The sequence below is a fragment of the Poecilia latipinna genome, unplaced genomic scaffold (assembly GCF_001443285.1).
Source record: "Poecilia latipinna isolate Pla-1442-1.1 unplaced genomic scaffold, P_latipinna-1.0 Scaffold1957, whole genome shotgun sequence".
Lineage (NCBI taxonomy): Eukaryota > Metazoa > Chordata > Actinopteri > Cyprinodontiformes > Poeciliidae > Poecilia > Poecilia latipinna.
In genome coordinates, this window is record NW_015114573.1 from 78,198 (window position 1) to 92,342 (window position 14,145).

Consider the following 14,145-nt stretch of genomic DNA (forward strand, 5'->3'; position numbering starts at 1 on the left):
TTTACATTTCCCATCAGTTGTTCAGCTGATTTTATTAATACGTCGTTGTGATGGAATTTGTACCATTTTTAAATAATAATGTATGGGGGCCCTGAAATGCTGCCCTGGGTGGGAAAAAATCCAGATTTCTCAAATCTTCAAAAACTATTCGGTTACATGCTGTAATAATTCAACAACGCCTCCAGGTCTGAACCTTAAAACTTGTTTTAAGGTTCAGACCTTAAAACAAGGTCATAGCGGGAAATGAAGTGATGTGAGAACCGTGATGAAACCCTCGTTCCTGTGTTTCCCTCAGTGACCTACGCGTCGGAGATGTGTGACGTCCTGAACCAGGACCTGTTCGCCGCCTGTCATGAGTACCTCAGCCCAACGCCGTTCCACCTGCAGTGCCGCGCAGACACCTGCCGGTGCGGCACGCCCTGCCTCTGCTCCGCCCTGGCTCACTACGCTCGGCACTGCCGCAGGTTCTCCTTCATCATCGACTTCCGAGCGCACGTATCGGACTGTGGTGAGGATTCGGGGGAAAAGATCTTTCATTTCTGCTTTTCTTGCCATAATTATGACTTTATTGTGAAACTTCGTCCTCTCCCAGCTGTCACCTGTCCTGCCACCATGCAGTATGGCACCTGTGTGTCGGCCTGCCAGCGGCGCTGCTCCTCCCTGTCCGTCCCGCAGCACTGTGGGGGCGACTGCGAGGAGGGCTGCGTCTGCCCCCAGGGCTCCTTCTACAACCACCGAACACACACCTGTGTGCACAGGTAAGGCCATCAGGTCTTAGTCTGCTCAGTTCTCCAGAATGAGCTGTTTTANCAGAACAATTATTCACTTAAAACAAGCTCCAATATCTTGCTGAAAAGTTATTTGTAAGTTAGTTTTATATAATATATGTGCGCCAGAAACTAAACCAAAAATACTTGTAAATATTTTGTGTTTTTGCTGAATTGTTACTTGTAAGTCAGTTTTGTTTTATTTCAAGTGTACTATGATATTTCTAAATAAAATGTTATTATTTCTCAGTTTTATATCTAAATAAAAGTGAGAAAAAAACGTAAAATTCGGTGTTTTTCTGCATATTCCATCTGCATTAGAAACTAGACATAAAAAATACTTGGTAAGAGTTTGTGTTTTTGCAGTGTATTTCTCCAGTTTTAGTTTTTCCTTCAGTTCCTACAATCTTTACAGTTACCTGTCTGTATAATTTATTTGGTGTGAGTTAGTTTTTTTGTTGTTTAACTTGGTTTATATGCCTTTCTGATGTGTTTTGCTGGAAATCGTTTGGGTGTCGACTGAGGAGTTTGCTGCCTTCGTGTTGGCTGCTGGAGCAGCTCCAGTTTTCCTCGCAGACGGCTGCTGAGCTGGAAGCTCTCCACCAAACAAACCCTCTCAGAGTGATATTTGTATCTGCTCTGGATCTGGGGTCAGCCCTTAAGTGGAAAGCCTTGTCGAGCTCGAGGACCCCCATAATTGCGCTCTGCCTTTCAGCGTGCTCCGCCCTGGAAGACTCGCAGCCTAATTCCTCTTAAATGTCCCGGGTTTTTACATCCCACTGCAGCGCGGTGCCTTACTTAGCATGTGATAGAGTTACACCTAGGAATCCACCCTGAAACCCCCTTTTCATTCCCGCTCGGGCCGGGAAGATACAGATATCTGATAACCAGTGAGAAAGAGTTTGTAGTACAGAGGCTGATTTGACTTTAAACTGGATGCAGTTTAACGTAATGTATGGTTTCTGTACATTTTTATTTTTATTAGTCTGTTTTTTAAGGAGGTTTTCTCATTGAATCAAACATTTCCTAAACCTGAGCCCTATTCTCTTACAGTTAATGGTTTGTTTAGGGAAACACAAAGCTCACTGTATCAGCTCTTCACACGTTTAGGTGGATTCATCATGTTTGGAGCTACGTAGCAAATTTTTTCTACACAATTCTTGTTTTATTACGGCATTAGGGCCATACTAAGAGCAAATAAAAAAACAAAACAGTAAAATTAAGAGAATAAAGTCATAATATTAAGAGAATAACGTACAAGAATAAAGTCAACATTATATAAGAATAAATTTATAATATTTCAATTACGAGGATAAAGAATGAAGAATAAATATATCTGTTCTTGTAATTATTTAAAAAATGCTTGGCCCCAGTACTCCGTTGTTTTTTCTTGTATTATTATATTTATTTTGTTCTATTTCCCAGAATTGGATTGAAGTTACAAATTTCTGCAAGTTGGTTTTATTACTTTCTTTATTTTGCCACTGCAAAAAATGCTAAATCTTACCATGTATTTTTAGTCTATAGTAATATTTAATAATATTTTATTACACTTGAAATAAGACGAAACTAATTTAAAAGTAACTTTTCAGCAAGATATAAGAGTTTGTTTTAAGTAAATAATTCCTCAGTATTAATAAAAAATGCAGTTTCCTCTGGAACTAATACATTTTAATCAATACTAAGTAATTATTGATTTAAAACAAACTTACATTTTGCTGAAAAGTTTCTTGTAAGTTAGTTTTGTTTTATTTTAAGTGAACTAAGATATTTGCACTAAAAATTATAAAAAGATACTCTGTAGGATTTGGTGTTTTTTGCAGTGGAGAAGCAAAAAACACCAAATTGTGTTATATTTTTATCATGTAAATCATTTTGATCTTTATTCTTGATTTGATGTTAAACTAGAATTTAATTAGAATATATGTAACTGAATCTGATTCTGTCTGAACAACTGGAGTGTTTTAATTGGACCTGTTAGTTTAGTAAAGTGCATTGGGAGAACATTAGTGGTGAATTTGAATGATATACCTGAACTGGCGCACACTGAGGTGAAGTAATGACCTTTTATTTCATGTTTTTAATGTTTTTGTTGTCGTACCGTCCTCCTGTTTCTCCTCAGGTCCGAGTGTCCCTGCAGTTTCCTCGGAGCCGACTACGAACCCGGAGACGTGATCTTGACATCAGCAGGTGTTCAGTAAGATCTTCTCCAAAGTTTCTTTCTCACAAGATGCTTCAGGTTTCCAGGTTTTTATTGTCTTCAGTCAAACCACAAAATGAGAATAATCCTGGTTTAAAACAATCTGGAAAGGATTAAGATTGAGAGAATTAGAATAAAAACATAACAATGATTTCCAGGCTCAGTAAATTTAAATTTTGATGTTTTAGTGTTTTTATGGGAGATTTTTCTGAATGTTGCTGAAGAGCCACCCAGAGATAGAAGGAGAAACATTGCAGAAGCTGTCGAACTTTTAGCATTTCAGCATTTCATACTATTGCCTTTGGCCAACAATATGGTTGTATGCTAGCATTATGCTATCATTTCATTATGCTATCAGCATAATGCTATCATAATGGTAGCATAATGCTATAATTTCATCATTATGCTAGCATACAGCCATGTTTCTGCCCACATTCATTCTTCTTTAAAATGTGTTAATGTTTGAATGTTTGTATGTGTAACATACCCTGATGTTCCCCTACAGACTGTGTCTTAATGGTAAACTGGTTCCCCAGACTGGAGAAACTGGTAAGATGATTCCCTGACTCAGTTTTTAGTGCTTCGGATGTTTTGGCTGAAATTTTTCTGACTTTCTGCAGACAGGCTTTGCCCACCGGGTCAGCTCCACCTGAACTGCTCAGATGGGGAGAACAGCCAATCAGCAGGAAGGGGCGTGGCCTGTGAGCGCACCTGTGAGTCCTACCTGCTGAACATCACCTGCTCTGCGCATGAGCCCTGCGTCTCTGGCTGTGCCTGTCCGCCTGGGTGAGTAGCAGCTTGATTTATTATGAATGGAAGTTCATGAAAATAATCAAACTCCAAACTGGACCAGTCTGGAGTCTGGTTCTGCATAACCAGAACCAAACATGGAGAAGCTGCATTCAGCTTCTATGCGCCACACATCTGGAACAAACTAACAGTAAACTGCAAAACTGCCGAAACACTGATTCATTTAAATCGAGACTAAAAGCCCACCTGGTTAGAGCTGATGTTGATTAATAATAAAAGAAACACTGACCAACACATGATGTACATTAATGATTTTTATGATAGTTCTCATCAAATGGTGCTTATATGACTTTTTATTTTTGTGTTTTTATGATGTAAAGCACTTCTTCCTCTCTCTTCTTCCTGAAATTTGCTGTACAAATAAAATTGATTGATTTAAATAAACTTGGCTCTATTTAAAAAGTAAATCGTCCTAAATCTTACTGTTTGTGCCACATATGGTGTTGGTTAGGATTCTCTGATTCATCCGTTGGAGACAGAAAAGTCTTTAAAGCTGGTTGATGATGCAGACAGACAACCTTAGGTCTGTTTCAGTTCAATCCCTGTAATCCCTCCTGGTTTTTTTAGATGCATCTGTTAATTTTGAACCTGGATAAGTGGTTTAGGTTTTCAGGTTCATTTGAAACACAGCAAGATGCTGTGAAAAGGTCAGAGATGTGCGGAGATGCCTCATCTAAGACGTGTAAAGCTGACTGGCGTTTCTGTTCGACACATTAAACAAGATGACCTTTACGGTGACATCAGACTCTGGACCCGATGGTCAGGCCTTGATAAGAACGGTTAATAACTCCCTGAAACCTGAGAGGGGACACATTTAGGGGTAAATATGGCCACAAAGACGCTTCATTGATGGTCAGCGATGATTCAACTCTAATGAAGAGACTAAAGGTTGTGAGGCTCCATCAACCTGAATCACAGTTTTGGTTTCTGCTTTGACGCTAAAGGTGACCTATTATGGTTCTTCCAACAGGTGACGGTGGGTCTGAGTGCGAAAGAGAACATGTTTATTACGTTGTTGTACAAAATGATTCTTAGATAGTGAGATTCTAGTTTGGTTCTGCAGAATCAGCTGTTTTTGGGCCTCTATCACTTTAAATGTAAGAAGCTGCTGCTGGCCACGCCTCCAAAACTCAACATTTACACTCACATGTTAATATGGCTGCAAACAGATGCACAATTATACCACCGTACATACTTGAAAAGCAGAAGTAGAGCCTCCTGCACAATCAACAAGAATGCATCAAGTGGTTTCTGACTGTTAAGTCAACAACAAAACACTTGTCTTTTCCAGCAGCCATTGTACAGAGCTTACAGCAGTAAAACCAGCTGACTATATCTTAACTAAGATTTTCAGAGCTCCTATATCTTGCTGAAACGTTACTTGTAAGTCAGCTTGTCTTATTTCAAGCGTTCTGAGATGTTAGTACTAGAAACTGGACATAAATACTTCGTAAGACTTTGTGTTTTTACAATGAAGCCAAAAAAGAAGGAGCTCAGTTGAAGCTTTTAAACTGTTATTCACAGCCGTTTCATAAAAACTCTGTTTGGAGAAGAGCTAAGGAAACTTTCAAGCATCATGCTGTGGGACTGTTTATCTGGTCCAGCTTCACCTCAGATCTACAGCTGTGGTGCTGATAATTGGACAAAGCTGCTTTTTCCAAGAGGACACTGACCCTGAACTCTGGATAAAATGTCACCTGACCATGCATTGTGTTTAAAAGCTGGGTTAGTTACAGGAAACCAACAGAGTTGTTGGTTTTTATGTCAGTCTGAACAGAGGTTTGCGTTGGGTTCCTCTCAGACAAAGTGGATCTGCTGAAAACGCTGATTTGTGCTGAGTTTGGCGCTATCTGCTTAGCTAAGGGACTGAAATAGACCAACACAAAGCAAGGCTTTAGTTTAAAGAATTAAAAAAAACAAAGATAAAAATTGAAAAGCAACCTCAACTCGTCTGTGTGGTATTTATCTGCAGCAGGACTTTGAAACCTCTAATGGGAAATAATTAGCAGCCGTGTTGACTGAGGACCCCATTGTGTTTTCTTCGTTCACAAAGGAACACTTTGTTTATGATCAAAATGTCGACCATTCATTCCCTCGTTCTGTATCAGCTGACCTCATATAAACCTGAACTTTTAGGTCCAAAACAGAAGCCTGCGGTTTCCTGGAATTTGGTATCAGTTTCAGTTTATATGTACACATCATGCTGGGCAAAAGTCTTAAATCCCCCCGACTTTTTCTAGACTTTTCCACCAGTTTTGGTCAATAGTTCTCCAAACTACCTGATAGTCTTCAAAAGTTTCTCCACTGGCTTCACCTTCTTTAAGTCAGGATTTTTGATTTAGTCCTTAAACCTGATCATTTTAGGAACAATGTTTCTCTCAGTAATCCAGGCATTTCTAGACTCCTTGTTGCGAGACCATGACAGCAGATTGTGCAGCGTCTGCTTAAAAGACATTAAAAACATTATCTGTAAGTAATTAATGCTAAAAACTGGTAAAAATCCAGGAAAGACCTAAGGGATGCAAACCTTCCCAAAGGAGACGGTAGATGCTTTAATGCCAAGGAACAACCAGCAAACAGAAAACAATAAAACAGTAATGAACACTGATTATTACATTAAAACGTCTTTGATTAAACATTGTTTTCGCTTGTTAAGTATGTCAAAGGAATTAGAAGAAATATTTAAAGATAATATTATTGTATTATTGTAGTGAATGGATTTTTTCCAAATACTTTTTTACTCTTACTTGAGTAATTTCTTCGATGGCTGCTTTTTATTTTTACTTAAATAAAAATATGTTGAAGTAGTTTTGAACACAGTTTTTGGAAACGGTGATACACGGTGGTGACTCAGTCATGCTGTGGGCTTTTCAGGAGATAATTACAATCCTGGAAGAAAACCCGTTGGAATCAGCTGGAGACTTGAGACCAATTGAGAATCTGTGGTTCCGACTAGAGATGCAAATATTTCATTTCTAATTAAATGTACAAATCTTTGCTTTGATTTTGTGATAACAAATTAGACGCGGTAACTTCTTACCCCTGTTGAGATCAAGTTTGCGCTTTTACATTGTCCCATGAAATTAAATTCACCCCGACCGGCTGGAGCTGTGAGGATTTATGGGTGACATGTTGGTAGGTCGGCAGGATAAGTGATTGAGAATCTTTGATCAGAGTAATCAATACGGCCGCTTGGCGCGCAGATAGAGGAAGCTGTTAGCGGCGTTTTATCTGTCGTGTAACTCTACTCAGATGAACCTCGGGTTTATGGCGGCACCATTCAGTGTGTCACGTCATTGTCTGCTGCCTCGCCAGTGGATGTAGTTCAGCTCTGCATATTACAAGATACTTATCAGCCTGGTGCTGCAGAGTGGAGGAGAGCAAATGCAGGCATCCAGACAAAGACTGGTTTTCTCTCTCTATCTCTGAGAATCCTAATTGTCTGGATTTCTCATGTAGCGAACGAGTGTTATTCCTTTTCATTCACAGCTGCCCACCCTTCAAGCTGTCTTTCATTTGCTGGAATGTTCCTGCAGTGGAAGCCAACATCTGTCAGTGAACTCACAAATGAGTCCAAGCTAGAGGCAAACTCAGACTTAAGATGACAGGAAGTCGGTAGCATGCCTTTACCAAGCATTTCTTCAGCATTAAGTTATTGGATTCAGTTTTTTAGCCATTACCTTCCAACAATTTGGTTAAAGACCTTTTATTGCTCTCCTCTTTTCGAGATTGTGTTGCAGAGATTTCCCGTCCATGAAAGAAAGCCTCCTGGTAGTGGATGCCAGCTCATTTACGGAGGATGCCAAGGAGTTCCCTGGCTAGTGCCCTGACCGTTGTCTGCTTCAAGTACACATGGACCTTTATGGAGTGAAGTTCAGTATTTGGGGTCCCTTAGAGAAAGTGGCTCTTATCCCAGCTCTGAACCGTTTTAGCACATTCTGGAAAACACGTCTTGAAGATGGCAGTAGAAAAAAAGCAAAGCCTCAGACCTTCCAAAACCAGCCAGCCTTCTCCACATAAACACCCCTTGAAGTCCAGCCCATAACACCACTAACAGGATTGGTGACCAGGGAGATCTCTGCCAGAGTCCAAGAGGAACCAGGAACAAACTCCAGAAGATTTATTTACTGATCTAATCCTTGGTGGTAATTTAGGACCTTCCTATGAAGGGTCATTCATTCCAGCGGGAATAAAGGCACAGACTTTATTCCAGTTAGAATTGGACTCAGTGTTGCCCTTTTTTGGCCATTTTATACAGAATATCTTGTTTGGGAGAACCAGCCTCTACTGCTTCGGTTTGCAGATGATGTGGTTCTGTTTGTGTCACTTTACCTGGAAGGACTGAAGCTGTTTAAAGCCAAAAGAAACAACCAGGATGAAGGTTGGAACCAGCAGGTGAAGTGCTGGGAATGAGCTACTGTCATTCAGAGAAGGAGAGATTTATAGGGTGGATAGAGGGATGGGTGTCTGAGAGGCAAAGACATTCCTCACCATGAGCTGTGGTGATGGAAAGAATGGGATTATAAGTACTAAGGTTCGTCCTTAGGAACAGGGTCGATGCCTAGCATATCCCAAATGAGTGCAGAATGGTATCATCACTCTGCCATGTTTCAAAGAGTCATTGTAGGAGGTTTTTGGAGATTTTCCATTTGCGGTAGAAGAGACTGGTCCAGATCCTGCTGTCAATAGAGAGACTTTAACTTGTGGCTCTCTTTGGGGGAGCACTTAGTTTCTTGGTTGAGCTGGTTGCGGTATTTCTGGTAAAGGAAGTCCAAAAGTACTCGTTTAACTTGATGTTCCTGTTATCCAGTGCTACAGGTGACTGAACAGACAGAACAGATTTTGTAATTTTTAACATTTTTTAACACAAAAACACGGTGGGAACCCTGCCTACGTCACCTGACATACACAATCTCTCAGTTGCACCTTGAGCATAATTTCTGTTTGATTTGTTTTAAAACAGGAAGTCCTGACCTCATATTTCCCCTCCCCAGGTTACTGAAACATGGGGATGAGTGCTTTGAGCCTGATGCCTGCCCCTGTTTGTGGAAAGGGAAAGAATATTTCCCTGGCGACCGAGTTTCCTCCCCCTGCTACCAGTGGTACGTTCACACGTTTGAAGTATATGACAAGATTATCTCAAAGTTTCTTATCAAAAAGTTAAGAATTACCTCAGAATGAAGACAAATCTCCAACAATGTTCTACTGCAACGTTTAGCCTGACACCACAGAGTTGTGAGGTTGTCAGAGGAGCAAAAGTTGCCATCTGATATGTGTAATTCTCTGTTATCAGGAGCCAGAGAATAGGCCTTGGAAACAGAGCAGGCCCTTGTACATGTCTCTGATTCCATCTGCTTCAAACCGACCCTGGCTGGTGAAAGAAACCTCCCAGTGATCTCTGTTATTCTCCCGTCCTTCTCCTTCAAGTTACAGCCAGGGAAGATGATGTAGATGACAGCTTAATGGCACAATTGGCCAATTTACCAGCACTTTTCTGCCTTTGGTAAACCAAAGGCTCTTCACAAATGGAGACGGTTAGAGGTGAAAAGCGGTTCCTGCAGTAAGTGGGAACAAGTTGACGCTAAACCACTGAAGCTTTTCTTTCCTTGTAGCGTTTGCCAACACGGGATGTTCCAGTGTGTGTTTCGTCCGTGTCCGTCCATGTGCACGACTTACGGTGACCGCCACTACAGGACGTTCGACGGACTGCTGTTTGACTACGTCGGGGCCTGCAAGGTCTATCTTGTTAAGGTACCTAATCATTTCTACATCTGTTTAAAGGTAAACTTTTCTGCTTCCATAAACAGGTTAGGATAGGTCTATAGGCAAAACAAAACATGTTCATTACATTCTTTACACAATCAGAATGCAGCAACTGATTTCTGGATGGTAAGTCAGCAACAAAACACTTGTGTTTTCCAGCATCCATTGTACAGCATATAAAACGGTAAAACCAGCTGACCAAGCGTGCTGGAGCTTAGCTGGGGTTGCTAGGTAACGGGCTGGGCTTAGCTGGGGTTGCTAGGTAATGGGCTGCGCTTTTCTAGGGTTGCTAGGTAACGGGCTGGGCTTTGCTGGGGTTGCTAGGTAACGGCGCAGTGCCTGACGATTTGTGACGTTACATTTTGAACAGCTAACACCAAAAAACATGAACTTATTGCCTAAAATTGTCTGAAAGTTTTTTTTAGTGCTTAGGTTGTTTGTAGCAGCAGTAGAAACTCGATTTGAAGTACAAGAACATGCAAAATGTGAATTTAGCATAATACTTCCTCTTTAAATGTAGAGGTTTGTAACTGATTTTTGCACCACAGCAGCTGAATTGAAACAGATGCTGCCATTTTGGTTCCCAGTCTGCTGGACTCTGAGGGTGAACTGGTTCCCAGTCTGCTGGAGGGGGGAACACAGTTTACGTTTGTGTCCTGTCATCCACAGAGCAGCGCTGATGTGATGCTGAGCGTTTTGGTGGAGAACGTCGACTGCTTCGACAGTGGAATCATCTGCAGGAAGTCCCTTCTGATCAACATCCGCGGATCCTTCATATCCTTCGACGACGATTCTGGAAAACCAGTAAGCGCCATCTTTGTGTTTTAAACATTTCCTGTATGAATCAAGAAGGTAACTGGAACCCAAATCCCATGCAGAATCCGTCTAGTGTGATCGACAGGAAGCAGCAGATGTTCATCTGGCCAGCTGGATATTTCACAATAATTCACTTCCCAGAAGAAGACGTGACGGTGCTGTGGGACCGGAAGACAACGGTTCACGTCCAGGTTGGCCCCCGCTGGCAGGTAGGACTCTGTTTTTACTCTGCTCATCATGCATGACGATGAGTGGTCAGAGCAAAGTGAGATAACGCAACGTGTCCAGGGGAAACTCAGCGGCCTGTGTGGGAACTTTGACCTGAAGACGATCAACGAAATGCGGACGCCTGACAACATCGACTTGCCGACGCCGCAGGAGTTTGGAAACAGCTGGACGGCCATGGAGGTGAGCGGAGCGTCCTGCAAATAATTTATATTTCACTGTAGAGAAAAATAAAACTGGTTATTTCATCTCTTCTAGCTGCATGTTTTAACAATTAACTGCAACATTTCATTTAAGATAAAACTGTGTGAGTATTTCCTACGATGGAGTATTAGGGCCATACTGAAAAAATAAATACATAAATAAAATGATCAGAATAAATTAATATAAAAAACGTCATATAAGAGTAAAGTCCAAATATTAAGGCTTTATTCTCTTATGAATGTATTCTCATATTATTATGGCTTTATTTTTGTATTATTACAACTTTATTCTCATAATAAAGTTGTAATAATATGAGAATGAAGTCATAGTATTATGAGAGTAAAGTTGTAATATTATGACTTTATTCTGATACAAGTTTTTTCCATAAGACTTTATTCTTGTAATATTGTGATAGTTTGTCTTAATTTTCCTATAATAAATCTATAAGGCTTGAATTTTCTGTGTGTGTTTGTGTGTTCAGTGTGTGAACAGTCCAGACATCAGACATCCTTGCAGCCTCAGTCCTCTCAGGGAGCCCTTTGCAAAGCGTCAGTGTGGCGTCCTGCTCAGTGAAGTCTTCCAGACCTGCCACCCGGTGGTGAGGAGTGGCGCTACAACAGATCTCTGTTTTACTCATTTATCTTCCTGTATGCAACCAGGTTCAAACCCAATTAAGATCAAGATCTCCTTGTATGACAGGGTTTTAGGATCATTGTAGGCAGAAAAAAAAGTGCATTTTTTACTAGACAACTCTTATTTAACTTCAAGGTTAATCTCAGAAATTTTCTAGAAAAAACTTGAAAATTTCTGGGCGCCAAAAGTGAAAAATGTGCAAGAAAACACACAAACATTTCTGAGTTTTAAAAGGCAAAATTTTTCAACTTTTAACTTTCTTCTGAGTTTTTTTCAAGTAAATTTTCAACTTTTCGAACTAAGAAATTTAGAACTTAATCTCAAATTTTCTGGGATTTTATGATTCAATTTTCTACTTTTTGAAATAAGAAATTTCCTAGAAAAATCTTGGAAATTTCTGAGATTAATCTCAAATTTTCAGCTTTTTAAACCCAGACATTTCTTTGTTTTTTCTATAAAATTTCCGAGCTTAATCTCAAAATTTCAATTTTTTTATTAAAATTTTTTTTAACTTTTCAAACTAAGAAAGTTCCCATTTTTTATAGAAAATTTCAGAGATAAGTCTCAAAATTTATCTGTTTTTTGGCGACAATTTACTTTTTTCTGTCTACAACGGCACTAATACGATGATCATTGCTTAAATAAGATTTTATTATTATGAGTAACTGAATCTTGTTTTATTAAAGCCATAATCAAATTAAACCCCTGAAATGTTTCACTTTGTGTGTAATGAATCTATACAACATGAAAGTTTTAAAAATATTCCAAATAATTGACATGAAAATAAAAAAAAGGATTTTTCACTCCCTGAAGCCTGTTATGTGTGCTCAGGTGGATGTCACCTGGTTCTACATGAACTGCCTCGCTGACACATGCGCCTGCAGCCGCGGCGGCGACTGTGAGTGTTTCTGCACCAGCGTGGCAGCGTACGCAGGGCGCTGCTGCCATGAGGGCGTTCCTATCGACTGGCGCTCGCCGTCTCTCTGCCGTAAGGAAAAACCTCCCAGATTGATCGTTTCTTTCTTTTACCCAACAGATGTCTGATGTCATTTCTTTTTTCTAAGCAGCCAGAGTTTTTTTTCCTGAAGTTCTTTCAAGGATTTTCTCCAGTTTTGTTCCTTAAATTTGACATTTGAATCTGATCCATAACATAATAATTCCTGATGAACCTCAATTGAAATTTTTAATCGAGTTCATTTCATGGTAATTGCATTTTAATTGAAAACCACATATGGACAAAATAAGTAACATTTTCAATTCAAAAACCTTATTTGCTGCCAAATTATTCGATAGATAGATATACTTACGATGGTGTATTAGGGCAATTATAGATGGGGGAAATAGGAGTAAATTTTCAAGACAAAAAAGAGAAATTCTGGGATTAATCTAAAAATCTTTCAAGGGAAAAAATTGGAAATTTCTGAGATTAATCTTGGAATTTTCTCACAAATTAACTTCTTTTTTGTAGGACGTTGGCCCTAATGCACAATCGTTGTACAATTAACAACAATATGACATATTGCAAGATTATTATAAGACGTTTTTTTAATCCCGTTTCTTTTTCTTTTCTGCAGCATATGACTGTGAATTCTACAACAAAGGTAAAAAAAAAAACTTTCCTTCATATGCTGACTTTATCTTTATTACTTCGTCAGTTTTGTTTTCCTAAAAACTAATTCCCATAATAAAACAGAAACCTGAGCTAATTTCTCTTTACTTTTTTCATGCTGTCTGAACTGAGGAATAGTTGTTTTCATGTTTCCCCAGTTTTTGATAAAGAGTTTTGTTGATGTTTTGATTTATTTATCTGAAGGAAGACGACTTTGAGCTATGAAAGACATTTTCATGTTTCTGAACAAAAATAAGTGAAGCTGCAAATAAGTGAAGCTGCAAACTCTTAGAGACTACGGAAACACAATAATGCATAAAATAGTCAAAAACCTCTGTGGATTTCAGACATGTTGGGTTTCTTGTAAAATTGGTGCCTCCTCCCTGCAGTTCTGGGTAAAGGTCCGCTCAGGCTCTGGACCTTCTGGGATCAGACGTCTCTGCTGGCAGCCAGCCGGTCCAGCGGCTTCGTGTTCCTGCAGCGGGTCAACACCAGCGCCAGCGCCGCTCCTGGGATCCTCTCAGAGTTCATGATGACGCCGGGCCTCAGCAGAGCTCGGCCACACGGTGGGTTCATATTTGTTTAGATTTAGAATCTCTAAATCAGGGAGGTCCAAAGTGTGGCCCAAGGGCCAGTTGTGGCCCTTTGATTAATTTTGTGTGGCCCCCAACCAGAATTCAAGGATAGCAAAGATTTGGCCATCTGAGACTTTTTGTCATTTTTTCAGGACGGGAATTTTCCATGTTAAGTTTATATCTTCTTAAACGGAAAATGTTAAGTATAACACCAATTTTCTTTTGGTAGGCTTTTTATTTCATAAGTTGTTTCTGCTCAAAAACACACTAAATACAGCAAAGATTGTAAAAGAAAATTCTCATTTTTGGTTCTAGGAATAAACTAAAAACATTTAAAGACTTAAAAAAAGGAAAATAATAAACCCAAAAGATTAAATAATGTTAAAGATTAAGGCAAATGTAAAATATTACATGTTTTATTTATTGTCCTGTAGGTAAAAGTCACATTTTTGCTATTTTAATTGAAGGAAAAGAAGAAAATTTTAGCTGTTTTTTCTTTTTTATTATTAAAAAAGGTACAACAAGTATATAAAAACAGTATAC

At 39.5% G+C, this 14,145-nt stretch overlaps 1 protein-coding gene across 1 annotated transcript in view; it reads left to right on the forward strand.

The window, feature by feature from the left end:
• The window catches only part of otog (otogelin), a 66,072-nt gene that overhangs the window by 28,564 nt on the left and 23,363 nt on the right, over nt 1-14,145 (forward strand). The window contains exons 19-32 of the mRNA XM_015015829.1: nt 296-508; nt 593-758; nt 2,890-2,964; nt 3,473-3,516; nt 3,588-3,753; nt 8,772-8,879; nt 9,390-9,528; nt 10,210-10,344; nt 10,419-10,565; nt 10,645-10,764; nt 11,267-11,383; nt 12,250-12,406; nt 12,993-13,019; nt 13,417-13,593. Coding sequence (XP_014871315.1) covers nt 296-508; nt 593-758; nt 2,890-2,964; nt 3,473-3,516; nt 3,588-3,753; nt 8,772-8,879; nt 9,390-9,528; nt 10,210-10,344; nt 10,419-10,565; nt 10,645-10,764; nt 11,267-11,383; nt 12,250-12,406; nt 12,993-13,019; nt 13,417-13,593 — 1,791 coding nt within the window. The remainder of the gene's footprint in view (nt 1-295; nt 509-592; nt 759-2,889; nt 2,965-3,472; nt 3,517-3,587; nt 3,754-8,771; nt 8,880-9,389; nt 9,529-10,209; nt 10,345-10,418; nt 10,566-10,644; nt 10,765-11,266; nt 11,384-12,249; nt 12,407-12,992; nt 13,020-13,416; nt 13,594-14,145) is intronic.